Source organism: Gouania willdenowi, chromosome 17, assembly GCF_900634775.1.
Source record: "Gouania willdenowi chromosome 17, fGouWil2.1, whole genome shotgun sequence".
Taxonomy (NCBI): domain Eukaryota; kingdom Metazoa; phylum Chordata; class Actinopteri; order Blenniiformes; family Gobiesocidae; genus Gouania; species Gouania willdenowi.
The window spans coordinates 5,316,498-5,329,571 of record NC_041060.1 but is presented as its reverse complement, the minus strand read 5'-3'; the positions used below and the strand labels follow the sequence as shown (position 1 = coordinate 5,329,571).

Sequence of the window (13,074 nt, the reverse complement as noted above, 5' to 3'; positions counted from 1 at the left end):
ATTCTACAGACCCCAGCTTTACTCAAACGTTTGTATGTGTTGGAGATAAAATTACACCTGTGGTGGTAGAAATGGTGACACGGGGACTTTAAACACAAACTATGACTCAGCACGGGTCAAATGTTTTTAAGATGAGATGAACTTGATGATGAAATGGTGTGAGATGAGCTGCTTGTTGGTTTGTGTGTTTTAAACACAGTAACACGTGTTTGTTACATTAACCGAAACACTGAAATTAATATTTAGATCACGTTAGAACAGAAAGGGATGAATGAATGCTTTATTTATTCAAGTTTGTTTGTTTTCTGATTGTGAGTCCACGAGAGGATTTTGTGTTTACTGTGTAGCTGTGTGTGTGTGTGTTGTGTCACTGAGAGGCCTGAAAGAAGGCGTGGCTTTGTCCTCACACACGCACACACACACACACGTAACACTCCTCCTTCCTCCAGCACGTTCACCTGCAGCACGTTTAGGCTCCTCCCCCCGTGTGTTGGCGCATGCTAACATGCTAACGTCTGTGATCAGGACCTGGGCAGAACTCGCTGACCTCTGCTTTCTCCCCACTTCAGTTTGGATTGTGTTCCCGCTGCATGGCCCCGCCCACCCACGCATTCACGTCTCCCGTGGATTTTCATGCTCTGTCCTTTGTTCTTTTCAGAGTCCAGACTGGAAGGATGGCTGTCCATTCCCAACAGAGCCAACATCAAGAGATATGGCTGGAAGAAGCAGGTACACAGGACACGCCCCCAGGAAGCCCAACAGATCAATAACAGATCAGTAACAAACCTATCTATAACAGATCTAGAACATATCTATAGCAGATTAATAACAAACATATCTATAGCAGAGAAATAGCTGATCTATAACAGATCAAAAGCAGATCAATAAGAGATCGATAACTGATCGATAAAAGACAGATCCATAACAGATCAGTGACAGATTAATAATGGATCAATAACGGATAAATAACTGATCGATAGCAGATTAATAAAGGAACAATAACAAATCTATAACTGATCAATATGCGATCAATAACTGTGTTTAATCTATAGTACGTGGTGGTGAGCAGTAAGAAGATCCTGTTCTACAATGATGAGCAGGACAAGGAACAGTCCAACCCCTCCATGGTCCTGGACATAGAGTGAGTATCTGTTCTGAGCTGTGATGGGGCGTGTCTAATGTGCATCTTTGGTGGGCGTGTCTAATGGGCTTGTCCATGTCTGTGCAGCAAACTGTTCCACGTGCGTCCCGTCACACAGGGAGACGTTTACCGAGCAGAGACGGAGGAGATCCCTCGTATATTCCAGGTATGGCTCCTCCCCCTACGGTCTGCTGGCCTCGCCCCCTTTTTCTCACAGGCAACGCCCCCTTCCCTCCTCTGTGTTTCAGATCCTGTATGCCAACGAGGGCGAGTGCAGGAAGGAGGCGGATCTGGAGGCGGTCCCTCAGGGTGATAAAACCAACTGTCTCCCTCACAAAGGACATGAGTTCATTCCCACGCTCTACCACTTCCCCTCAAACTGTGAGGCGTGTTCTAAGCCCCTGTGGAACGTCTTCAAACCGCCGCCGGCCCTGGAGTGCCGACGCTGCCATGTCAAGTGCCACAAAGACCACCTGGACAAGAAGGAGGACGTCATTGCCCCCTGCAAAGGTAGCTAGCGCATATCATAGCGGCTATTGCTATGCAAACACTCAGGGATTCACAACCTTTATCTGCTTCTGACCCATCACAGTATTTTTAACACATTTTGTGTTTTATTTGAGAAATAACTATTTCTGTGATATTATGTATTGTTTTTTAATTGTACACAATAGATTTAAAATTTATTTTATTTTATTATTACTAGAAATTTCAGGCAACTACTTTTAATTTTATTTCCAGGCAATTTTATATATATATATATATAATTGTAACATGTGAATTCTATTATTACTAGCAATTTCAGGCTACCGTATTTCACTTTATTTTCAGGTGACCCCACGTGGGGTCCCGACCCCAAGGTTGAAAAACGCTGATCTAAGGACACTGCTGAAACACAATTCTTCTTCTTCTTCTTCTTCTTCTTCTTCTTCTTCTTTTTCTCCTCTAGTGAACTATGATGTGACGTCAGCCAGGGACATGCTGCTTCTCGCTCTGACTCAGGATGAGCAGAAGAAGTGGATTGGTCACCTGGGGAAAAAGATCCCTAAGACTCCGCCCACTACCTTCTCTAGGGCATCGCCTCGATCCATGTCCACCAGATCTGGACCAAACCAGTCATTCCGCAAGAACCCCAAGAGTAACGCGGGAAAGCTCAGGTGACACACACATGCACACGCACACAGTAAACGTGTGTTTAAAGTGAAACCATTAAAGCTGAAGGTGTGGTACTGTGAGCTGGTCATGTGACCCTCTCAGCCAATGGGCGCGTCTCTAATGATGACCTCATCTCTCCTGTGTTTGTAGTCGAGCTGCTTCCATTCTTCAGACCGACACCACCTCCAGCACATGCTGACTAAGCTCCGCCTCCACCACTGTGTGTTCACGCCCCCTCTGACCTATGAATGCTCCCCAACCGTTTAACTGTTCCTCTTCTTTATTAATCATTATTACTGTTTATTAACAGTTCTTCCTGTTTATTCACGGTTCTTCTGAACGGTCCTTTCAGTTTATTAAAGGTTCTTCTTAATAGTTCTTCTGTTTATTAACGGTCCTGCTTGTTTATTAACGGTTCTTTTTAATGGTTCTTCGTGTTTATTGGTGGTTCTCCTGTTTATTAACAAGGATTTAATGGTCGTTCCAGTCGTTTCCTGCTCAGTTAACGGTTCTATTTGTTCATTAACGGTTACTCGTGATTATTAACAGTTCTTCCTGTTTTTTATAGTTTTTCCTGTTTATTGACGGTTCTAACGGTTTTTTCCTGTTTATTAACAGGGATTTAATGGTCGTTCCAGTTGTTTCCTGCTTAGTTAACGGTTCGTCCTGTTCATTAACGGTTTTACTCGTGTTTATTGACGGTTCTTCCTGTTCATGTATCTGTTGGTTATTGTTTATTAGAAGATAATCTCAGGTGTTTAATGGTCGTCACTCGTGTTGGGAGGTTGTTCCTGGTGGATCCGCTCTGACTTTTGACCTCTGACCTCATCTGTGAGGACTGGGGCTGTTAGTGTGACTAACTGAGGATTCAACGTGTCCTCTGCTCTGTCTTTCAGCTAACCGTCTGTCCCTCTTCCCTCACCAACGGAAAGCCTGTGTGTATAAAAAAACAAATCAGTGTCCATGAAAAACAGCAGTGCTGGAACCCTCCAGGGACCCTCCAGGAACCATTGTCCCAACATGCCGTCGGACCGCAGCGCTCCTCCCGACCACCAGGGGAGGGGGGCGTGACCCCCAGAGCTGGACACGGAGGATCATATGGGACGTTGTGCTCTGTCGCCCCCTGGTTGCAGCAGCACAGACTCAGAGTATTAAACCCACACATCATTTAAATCTATGCATTATTTTTATTCTAATTATTTTTATGAAGCCATGAGAAGCTCCCGTTGGATCATCTTCTGTTTATTTGGTACATTGTTGTTGTTGTTTTGTAATGTATTGCCTTACATTGATTCATAGAGAAATGGTTGAAAAGGAAACATTAAGTTAACAAATGTAAACGTGCACTGTTGGACTTGACTGTAAATTATTGGACTAACGGTGAGCGTTTGTGCCTTAACGATAACGATGCTTTTTACTGCCATATCAGCTTCTTTCCTCCAATCCTAACGCTTCCATCGGCTGGTTTTTAAAGGTCACCACGCCCTCGCTGGTTTTATCGAACTTCCTCTGGTTTGATTTTTTATATATATATATATATATATATATATATATGAGATGACCTGTTTACGGCTCATATCAGACGTCACACTTGGTGTGTATAAATCAGTTACCATCACTCCACCTGCTTCCTGTTTCAAACTGTTCAGTTCAAGAAAAGCACTGGAAAATGTTGCCCTCGGATCATTTGATGAACGAACGTCATCGGTCCGCTCTGATAAATATGTTCAATAAACATGTGTGTGTGTCATCAGCTGCACGTCGGACACTTTCAGGGTCGAAATAAAGACGTTAAAGAACCATCGTCCACTTTGAATTATTTTTTTTAGTCGACTTACTTTACATCAACATTACAAGAGTCTCACGTATCAAGTCCTGAGTCTTTAGATTCAAGTCAGTGATCCTTCAACATGTTTGTTCATCTCTAACATTACAGGAAAAATTCAGACGTGCACAGCTGTTTGAAATACATCAGAGATTAAAGGTCAATGTCTAAAACAGTGAAAACATCTGCTTGGTTTGTGGCACTAGTTCCTATATCTGAACCGGTTTAGAACCAGTTCTCTAAGCGCTACTTGTGATGTGACAGGAAGGATAAGCAAGTACACAGAGAAACATCTGGACATGATTAGAGGTTGTAACACAAATGTAATTTAGTTTATTTAAATGTATTGAGTCATAGTCAGACGTGTGTGTGTGTGTGGCCCTGGGATAGACTGGTGCCCTGTCCAGGGTGTAGCCCCGCCTACTGCCCAATAAGAGCTGGAGATAGACACTAGCTGATCCTGAAGAGGAGCCAGCAGGTTGGGGAATGGATGGAAGGTGTTGTATGATTCAGGTATCTAGTTTTTGTAACAAATTTTTTTCCCGTCTTTTTTAATTCAAAATGAGCTTTTTCAATAATTACACTGTGCTGATTAAAAGTTGTCTTTCAGTTTTATTTTTTATGTTTTGTTTTTTCAACCAAGACTTGTTTTTGTTTGTTTGATTTTGTCAAAACAGTTTCATAAAAATTCAATTTTATTTATTTTTTTTTAATTCCCTGTGATTATATGTTTTCCTGTAAAAATATTACTATTCTTGTGAATAACATAAATGCTCCTGCTGGCCAGAGTAGGAATTGCACGCACATAAACACGGAATGAACTCTACAAAGTTTCTCAAAATAAAAAAAGATTATTTTCATTACTATTTAGCGTAAAATAAATAATGTAAAAAATTATATATTATAAATAAAGAGAACGGTGTGATATATGGGCGGTGCTAATGTGGAGGCTCTGCTATGTGCGCAGGTCTGTTAGCTGATGTCAGAGCGCGTCGATGAGCCGGCGTGTTGTTGCAGAGTCACGTTGAATGAAGTTAAGAGTTAATTGGGCTATTTCGGACTGATTCAGGACCAAAAGGACTCTGGTCGGATTACAAACATGCCGGTGTTTACAGGTAGGATCTGATTAACCTGCTGACGTCACACAGAGCTTGACACGAATGGGCACGCGGCGTCCTGCACTACTTTAGCCTGTTAGCTTAGCCTAGCCTCAGCGTTTTAGGGCTCGGGATTTTAAGTTATGGCAAAAAATACTATGTTTACTGTTTTAATTGTGGTTTAATGAACTCCCAAACACAAAGAGAAAGTTAAACTGCTCTTATTGACTCCGTTCAGCGTGTTTAACGAAGTTGGTGTTCCGATGTAACTGGTGTCCGGGTCCACTGATGGCTCACTTCCGGGTGCGTAAACGTCAGTTTTACCTTCTCGTGAATAATTTATTAATAACAACTTTTAGTGTTTGTAATTATTTAACATGTATCCAACGATTAGTTCTGATTGAATAATCTTGTGTTTATTTTCTTCTTTTAAGAATTTGTGTAAGTGTTATCTGACTTGTTAGTACATGAGTCACTAATGTTTATCAGAAAAACATAGTCATTATTTTATTATCGTAATAATTATTTTTTACTTGTAATAATTAGTAATAACTTAATTAAAGGATAAAGATAGTACAGTTTTGACTCATTGTATTAAAATGGCACAGTCTGATTAAAATTGGGACATTTTACATTTAATCTTTACAAGGCAGCACCAAGAGATGAAGTCACAATAATTAAAGACACACAGTCAGAAAAATACAAACATGAAAAATAAAGACGGAATCTACAGCTTTTGGTTTGTTTTTGTCGCTTTTATTTAGTTAAATGTCGATGAAGTTCTAGATTAATATCTCTTTTTTTTAATTAAGCCAAATAATGACCTGAGAGTCTTTAATTAATAACGTGTTAAACCTTGATTGGCTCGTTGATGTCTGTTTACAATCACTGCTGACAGGGAGTCAACTCACCACATTGCATGGGCACCAGGTGAACTGTAACACCAGTAGTGCTAGCTCAGAGTTGACAGGCTAACTGTGGGAGCAGCTGAAGCTCAGGGGGACGTTGCAGGTTCTCACTGATGACCTCACAAACTGCTCCACATGGAGATGGTTGGTGGTTTGTGTGGGTCTCTGGAGGCGGTTGCATGTTCTCATGTGTGTGTGTGTGTGTTTCCCTCAGTGAACGTGAAGTGGGGGAAGGAGAAGTTTGATGGCGTGGAGCTGAACACTGAGGAACCTCCCATGGTGTTTAAAGCTCAGCTTTTCGCTCTGACCGGAGTTCAACCTGACAGACAGAAGGTGATGATCAAAGGAGGCACACTGAAGGTAACTATGGAAACCAGCACAGTTAAAACATTAACAACAATAACAACGTTCCCACTTCATCTCTTTGCTGTCTTTTTTCTTTTCCAGGACGACGAGTGGGGAAACATCAAACTGAAGAACGTGAGTGTGTGTGTGTGTGTGTGTGTGTGTGTGTGTGTGTGTGAGAGAGCGAGAGTGTGTTGGAGTCAGTTACATTTTTCATTTACAATCACATTTTCAATTACCCATGTTCAATTATAATTCATAACAATTACAGTGACCAGCATTTTTCCAATTACAGTTACGTTACAATTTTTTTTTTATCCTCAGAAAGTCAATTGCAATTTCTTAATTACTAAAGTTCAATTACAATTAATCACAATTACTGAGCATGAAATAAATAACCTAATAAAAGTTAACCTTCCTCTTGTGTTATCTTTCTCTTAGCATCTCTAATCTAATACACAAAACAAATTACTATCTCTTGGTGACCTTGTTAGGCTTCCTAATCAATGAAAATATTGGTATTCATATTTTTGGTTTGGGCGTCTGAGCCTTTTTTGTTTATCTTTTTCAAATGGTAGAATGTGGGAACGCTTGATATGAAACCTATTTTAACAGTTGTTAACTACATATGTCTAGAACTCTACATAGAACTGTACAGTTGTGCATTTTCATGACAATTACAAAGTCACCATCCCTTTTTCAGTATTTTGCTGAAAATGATTCAGTTTATTGTCATTGCACTCTGAAATGAAAGCATTGAACAAATAAGCAATTTGAGTTGAAAAAGAAATGATGGAATCCATAAACAATACTGTTCACCTGATGCTCATGAGGGTCTGTTTACTGGTACCACAGTGTGTTCCAACACTGCTTTTATGCAGACAGAGGGGGTTGGAAGTAACCAAGAAAAGTGTGAACACCTGTAGGAGTTAGTAGCACCAGCTTTCAAGACTGATTCAACCTTCATTGCTGCACAACAGCTTTAAATTGTGAACCCACTTCGTGTTCCCTGAAAAAGGCCTATTTGTATAATTCTGAAATGTACATTATATTTCAGTTATGAATAACCAAACCTTTTTTTAAACCTCTGGCTGTTCAGAATTTACCTTTGTATCATTTCAAACTATTCATTGGACTTGTACGATTTGAAATGAGGGTGTTCTAAAACGTTTGTGTGTATTGTGTATGTATACTGATGTGTTTGTGTGTGTATATTGTGTATGTATACTGATGTGTTTGTGTGTGTATATTGTGTATGTATACTGGTGTGTTTGTGTGTGTGTGTCTAGGGAATGACTCTACTGATGATGGGATCAGCTGAGGCTCTCCCAGAGGAACCTTCAGACAGACCCATGTTTGTGGAAGATATGACAGAAGAACAGCTGGCCTCAGCCGTAGGTTTAACACACACACACACACACACACACGCACTGGTTGGTATTAAATATTAAAGTTACTCTCACACATCCTGATATTTACTGTTTACAGGTGTTTACTACACAATCACATATTCACTACACAATCACATGTTTACTACACAAACACACATCTAAGACACAATCAATGCAGTGTTTGTTTTTTTTTTCCATCCATTTTCAGACCTGTTTTGTGCTATTTCAGGGTCGCGGGGTCTTTTTATTTTATTTCTTACATAATAAACACTTTGCGTATATCACAGTGATGTGTGTGTGTGTTACAGTTGGAGCTGCCATGTGGACTCACTAACTTGGGGAACACATGCTACATGAACGCTACGGTCCAGTGTCTGCGTTCAGTGCCTGAACTAAAAGCTGCTCTGAGGAGGTCAGTGTGTTTCAGACACTGCTAATCAAAGCTTTACTTAGTGGGAGTGGCTACTCCCTGACTCCTCCCCCTCTGCTGTCTGCAGGTATTCTGGAGCTCTGCGTTCGTCAGGCGCCAACGCTCCATCACAGTACATCACAGCAGGTATGAGAGCGCTGGGCTCTACTAACGCTAACGATGCTAACAATGCTAACGCTACGTTCTTCCTCAGCGCTGCGTGACCTTTATGAAACCATGGAGAAGACGTCCTCCAGCCTGCCCCCCATAATCCTGCTGCAGTTCCTCCACATGGCGTTCCCACAGTTCGCTGAGAAAGGAGATCAGGGACAGTACCTGCAGCAGGTGGGACGCCATGCTTTTATTTTGAAGGGGCTTTGTTTTTTGTTTTTGTTTACTAGAATACTCTGCTGTCAGACTTTCACCACCAGAGGGCGCTGATGATCACTAAGAAGAAAAGTTCATGTCACTTTTGGTTTTCTCAAACTCACGTTAGGTTAAATTAATTCAGAGTTTGTGATAAAAATGGAATAGTTTGTGTTTAACAGAGGACAGGAACAGATCTATTATTTCTACGTCTGAACAACGACTTTTCGTTCTTTACACAACAGATTGTCCTGAAAATATGTCGATATTTTTAACAACTAATAAAAATTAAACTATGGTGTTCACATGAGACGAAATCCAATCAGAACTGTTTTTTTTTTTTTAAGGTGTCCAATCAAATCTACTTTAGTTGCTTGGGAGGAGGGAACAACCTCCAATAACAAGTTGAACTATGATAAATTAAAGTTTTAAAGAAATGCATAAACTCTTATGCATAATAATTTAGTCAACTATTTTTATAACTTACACTGAATTACATGTTAAGATGTTTGTGTTAACATGTTTATACATTGTGTTGACGTGTTCCCTCTGTTTTCTCAGGATGCTAACGAGTGCTGGCTGCAGATGATGAGGGTCCTTCAGCAGAAGTTGGAGCCGTTAGAGTCAGAGACGTCCATGGAGGTGAAGCTTCTTCTTCTTTAATTCACACACACCACGTTTACCAAAGCTCATCCAATGAGATTGCTCCGTTCTTTGTGTCATAGACTCAGCCTGAAGGTGGCGCTGCTTCCTCGTCTGAGAAGAAAAACTTCATCGACCAATACTTTGGTGTGGAGTTTGAAACTTGGTTTCCTTTCTTTGTCCTCACTACAAACTGTTAGCGTGTTGTCCTTAGCATGTTGTTTCTTAGCGCGTCATCTTTAGCGTGTCGTGTTGTCTTTAGCGTGTCGTCTGTATTGTGTCTTTCTTAGCGTTTCATTTTTAGCGTGTCCTGTCGTCTCTTAGCATGTCTTAGCGTTTTCGTCTTTAGCGTTTTGTGTTGTCTTTCGCGTGTCATCCTTAGCGAGTCGTCTTTAGTGTGTAGTCTTTAACATGTCGTCTTTAACATCTTTAGCGTGTGGTCCTGAATGTGTCATTTCTTAGCATGTCCTCTTTAGTGTCGTCTTTAGCGTGTCGTGTAATTTCTTAGCGTATTGTCTTTAGCGCGTCGTTTGTAGCATGTTGTTTCCTTAACGTGTCATTTGTTAGCGTGTTGTTTCCTTAACGCGTCATTTGTTAGCGTGTTGTTTCCTTAACGTGTCATTTGTTAGCGTGTTGTTTCCTTAACGCGTCATTTGTTAGCGTGTTGTTTCCTTAACGTGGCGCTCAGCATGAAATGCACAGAGTCTGAGGACGAGGAGCCAATCAAAGGGAAGGAAAGTCAGCTCCAGCTCAGCTGCTTCATCAACCAGGAAGTGAAGTATCTGGCAACAGGACTGCGTTTGGTACGTAAACACACACACGCATACACGACTCAGTCTGTTACAGTAACACAACAGGATGTGGTCATGTGACCTGATCATGTGTTCATGTTCTTTCAGAGGCTGCAGGAAGAAATCACTAAAATGTCTCCGTCGTTGGAAAGAAACGCTCTGTACATCAAATCAGTGAGTGTTCTTCATCATCACCATCATCAAGTGTGTGTGTGTGTGTGAGATGATTGTGTGTTTTTTTAACTACACATTCTCGCTGTGCTTCAGTCCAAGCTGAGCCGCCTCCCGGCCTATCTCACCGTTCAGATGGTTCGGTTCTACTACAAAGAGAAGGAGTCGGTTAACGCTAAAGTCCTCAAGGTCAGTCTGTGCTGACCTTTGACCTCTGACCCTGACCCATGTCTGAACGCTGAACCCCTGTCTCTGTGTGTGTAGGACGTAAAGTTCCCGCTGATGCTGGACGTGTACGAGCTGTGCACGTCTGAGCTACAGGAGAAGATGTTGCCCATGAGGTCAAAGTTCAAAGTGATGGAGGACAAGAAGCTGGAGAAGCAGCAGCAGCAGAAGGTAAACAAACAAACAAATGCTCGGTGTGTGTGTGTGTGTGTGTGTGTGTGTGTCTCTAAAAGTGTTTGTTCTGTTTTCAGCAACTCAAGAAACCTGACGCTGCAAAATCAGTCAAATACGAGGCCTTTTCTTTTCCAGACGGTACGTAAACAACCTGTAATCAGCTTGTAAACAATCGAGGACAGTGTGACTTCCTGTATGTTCTGAAGAAAGATGCTGAAATTTGACCTCGGAGCAGTTGTTGTAACGAGTTGGCTGGTGATCATGTTGTCTTGTGATGAAAAGGAGAAAAGCGATTCACCAACAGATAAAGCTTTTCCTCCATCATCTGAAGAACTACTTCTTCTCTGCAATGTTTGATTAAAGTGTTTCCTGTGTTTCTTCAGATTTGGGGTCAAACAGCAGTGGTTACTACGACCTTCAGGCTGTTCTCACTCACCAAGGTCGTTCCAGCTCCTCAGGTCACTACGTCGGCTGGGTGAAGAGAAAAGAAGGTAAGCTAACGTAAATAGTAATAGTAAATACTCAAGTAACAACGATTCAAATTTATATGCAAAATAACTATTACTAAGTAACTGAGAAAATGAACAAGTATATTAGAATTTAGTTATTGTGTAGTTGAGTAACAGAGTTAATTTACCTACAAAGCAACCATAGTTACTAAGAAAATAAGTATATTACCAATTAGTTAAGTAACTAAATAACTAGGTAGCTAAGTAACTCATTTACCTGCATAGTAATCCTTGTTACTAAGGGGTCTGTTCTCCCGTCAGCAGGCGTTTTTTTTGCGCACCTGCAGTTACGCGCTACTCTCCTACGTGTATTCTCTTGTTCAGGTTCAGGTTCCTGACATATTCCTGAGTGCGGGCTGAAGGAAAGGAGGCGGTGATGTCATTTTTTTGAGCTGTCTAGAAATCACGGAACACGGAGTTTCTCCAACGCTTGTAAATGTCATTGAAATCTGTGAAAATTATAAAGTTCACTTTTAATTTTAAAGGCCTTTGTTGATAAACAACATTGTAACAGGTTGATTTGATCAGATCATTGATCAGATTATTGCACTGTGAGAATCGGCCGCATTCTGTCCGAGTCATAGTTAATCGTCCGTTCACATTACATCGTCATCACCACCATCTGTCATTAATGTTTCACTTGTTATTTAGTCTTGTAGTGTGAGCAAACTGTGGCTTTATGTTGTACGCAGTGTTAAAATAGTTTAATCAGTTTGTAACGAGCAGCAGCAGCACACCATACACACACACACCTGATACTGTAGGCTCAGCGACGCACGGGTAAAATATAATGAATTGTAACACATTTTGTCCTGTCTAGAACTAGTAAATGTGAACATATTAGTAAAGCTGATGGTCAATCCTTTGGCGTGCTTGTGACTCCTCCCACCTGTGACAGCGTTAGTGTCACTTTGGATTGATTCTTTTCGGGAGTCTCTTCTGCAATATTATGAGTCCGTGTGGCTTAAAATGTCCAAACTTCTAGTGCAATAATGTGTTTCACCTTATCGGGGCGCTGCACTTATTCCAGGGTTAAGCACGGAAGAGGAAAAGGACTTGTGCAGACGGGAGAATACTCGTGTTGTGATTTAAATGGGAACACCCACATTTCAGGGCCGCTCCACCCAGAGTGCGTAACTAGGATGAAGACTGACTTAAGTACAGAACTTTTTCAACTTTGGCCAAGTAATGTATATCACTGTAGCAAAACCATTATAAAGTGATTTTTTTTCATCATACCTCCCCTTTAGTGCACTTTAGCTTTTTTTTGGAATGCTTGTTTTGTTTTATTTGAAGAGCTAATATTTATGAAAAGCAAAGGCTACTGGAATATTTAAAAAATGTCATAATATTCATTAAACATTTACTTTCTTTAAAAAAACATGTCTAAAAATGTATTCTAGGCTATTTATGCAATATTAAAAAAAAAAAAAGTGAAAAACAACTGCATTCGATATTCGACTTAAATTTTCATTTCGGTGCATCCCTACTAATTAACTAAGTAGTAACTAACCATAAAAGTCTGTGATTGTTGAAGCTTTCATGTTTCTGCTGTGGTTCAATGAGAAATGTTGATCGTAGCCTAATTAAAGACTTATGTTTAATGAGTTTGCTTCTTCGTTACACTAACTCCTCCCCTCTCTTTCTCAGATGAATGGGTGAAGTTTGATGACGATAAGGTGGGTGTGGTCTCTCCAGAGGACATCCTGCGTCTGTCAGGGGGTGGGGACTGGCACATCGCCTACGTGCTGCTGTATGGGCCACGGCGGCTGGAGGAGGCGGAGCCTCAGGACGAGGCGTAACGTTGCCATGTTAACGTTTTCTACACCGCTGCCAAACCTTCACATGTGCTTCTTACAGGAAGTCAGTGCTGAACTGTTCAATAAAAGCTGAGAATCACTCTGAGTGGGTGTAGATCTATGTGG

At 41.0% G+C, this 13,074-nt stretch overlaps 2 protein-coding genes across 4 annotated transcripts in view; both read left to right on the top strand.

Annotated features, from left to right (window-relative positions):
• The window catches only part of rock1 (Rho-associated, coiled-coil containing protein kinase 1), a 52,296-nt gene extending 48,200 nt beyond the window's left edge, over window positions 1-4,096 (top strand). Inside the window, exons 28-34 of one of the 3 annotated variants that reach the window (XM_028473339.1) lie at window positions 659-729; window positions 1,053-1,141; window positions 1,229-1,307; window positions 1,390-1,651; window positions 2,091-2,298; window positions 2,447-2,516; window positions 3,193-4,096. In XM_028473339.1, the coding sequence (XP_028329140.1) occupies window positions 659-729; window positions 1,053-1,141; window positions 1,229-1,307; window positions 1,390-1,651; window positions 2,091-2,298; window positions 2,447-2,495 (758 nt within the window). In that variant the 3' untranslated portion in view covers window positions 2,496-2,516; window positions 3,193-4,096. Of the gene's footprint in view, window positions 1-658; window positions 730-1,052; window positions 1,142-1,228; window positions 1,308-1,389; window positions 1,652-2,090; window positions 2,299-2,446 lie in introns of all 3 variants that reach the window. The other 2 variants (XM_028473338.1, XM_028473340.1) reach the window with 2 other exon arrangements.
• Window positions 4,097-5,078: 982 nt separating this feature from the next.
• usp14 (ubiquitin specific peptidase 14 (tRNA-guanine transglycosylase)) lies at window positions 5,079-13,054 on the top strand. The gene is made up of 16 exons (XM_028473342.1): window positions 5,079-5,236; window positions 6,341-6,486; window positions 6,574-6,606; window positions 7,761-7,865; window positions 8,171-8,274; window positions 8,360-8,418; window positions 8,486-8,616; window positions 9,199-9,279; window positions 9,363-9,445; window positions 9,968-10,082; window positions 10,179-10,244; window positions 10,338-10,430; window positions 10,506-10,637; window positions 10,718-10,778; window positions 11,024-11,131; window positions 12,800-13,054. The coding sequence occupies exons 1-16, from the start codon at window positions 5,221-5,223 to the stop codon at window positions 12,949-12,951; spliced, it is 1,485 nt and encodes a 494-aa protein (XP_028329143.1). The 5' UTR covers window positions 5,079-5,220; the 3' UTR covers window positions 12,952-13,054.
• Window positions 13,055-13,074: the final 20 nt, after the last annotated feature.

Bases quoted from the DNA above. Each gene is read 5' to 3' on its own strand.
- usp14 (XM_028473342.1), top strand. The intron at 8,617-9,198 runs GTGGGACGCCAT...CTGTTTTCTCAG, and splicing joins AGGGACAGTACCTGCAGCAG to GATGCTAACGAGTGCTGGCT. The intron at 10,779-11,023 runs GTACGTAAACAA...GTGTTTCTTCAG, and splicing joins GGCCTTTTCTTTTCCAGACG to ATTTGGGGTCAAACAGCAGT.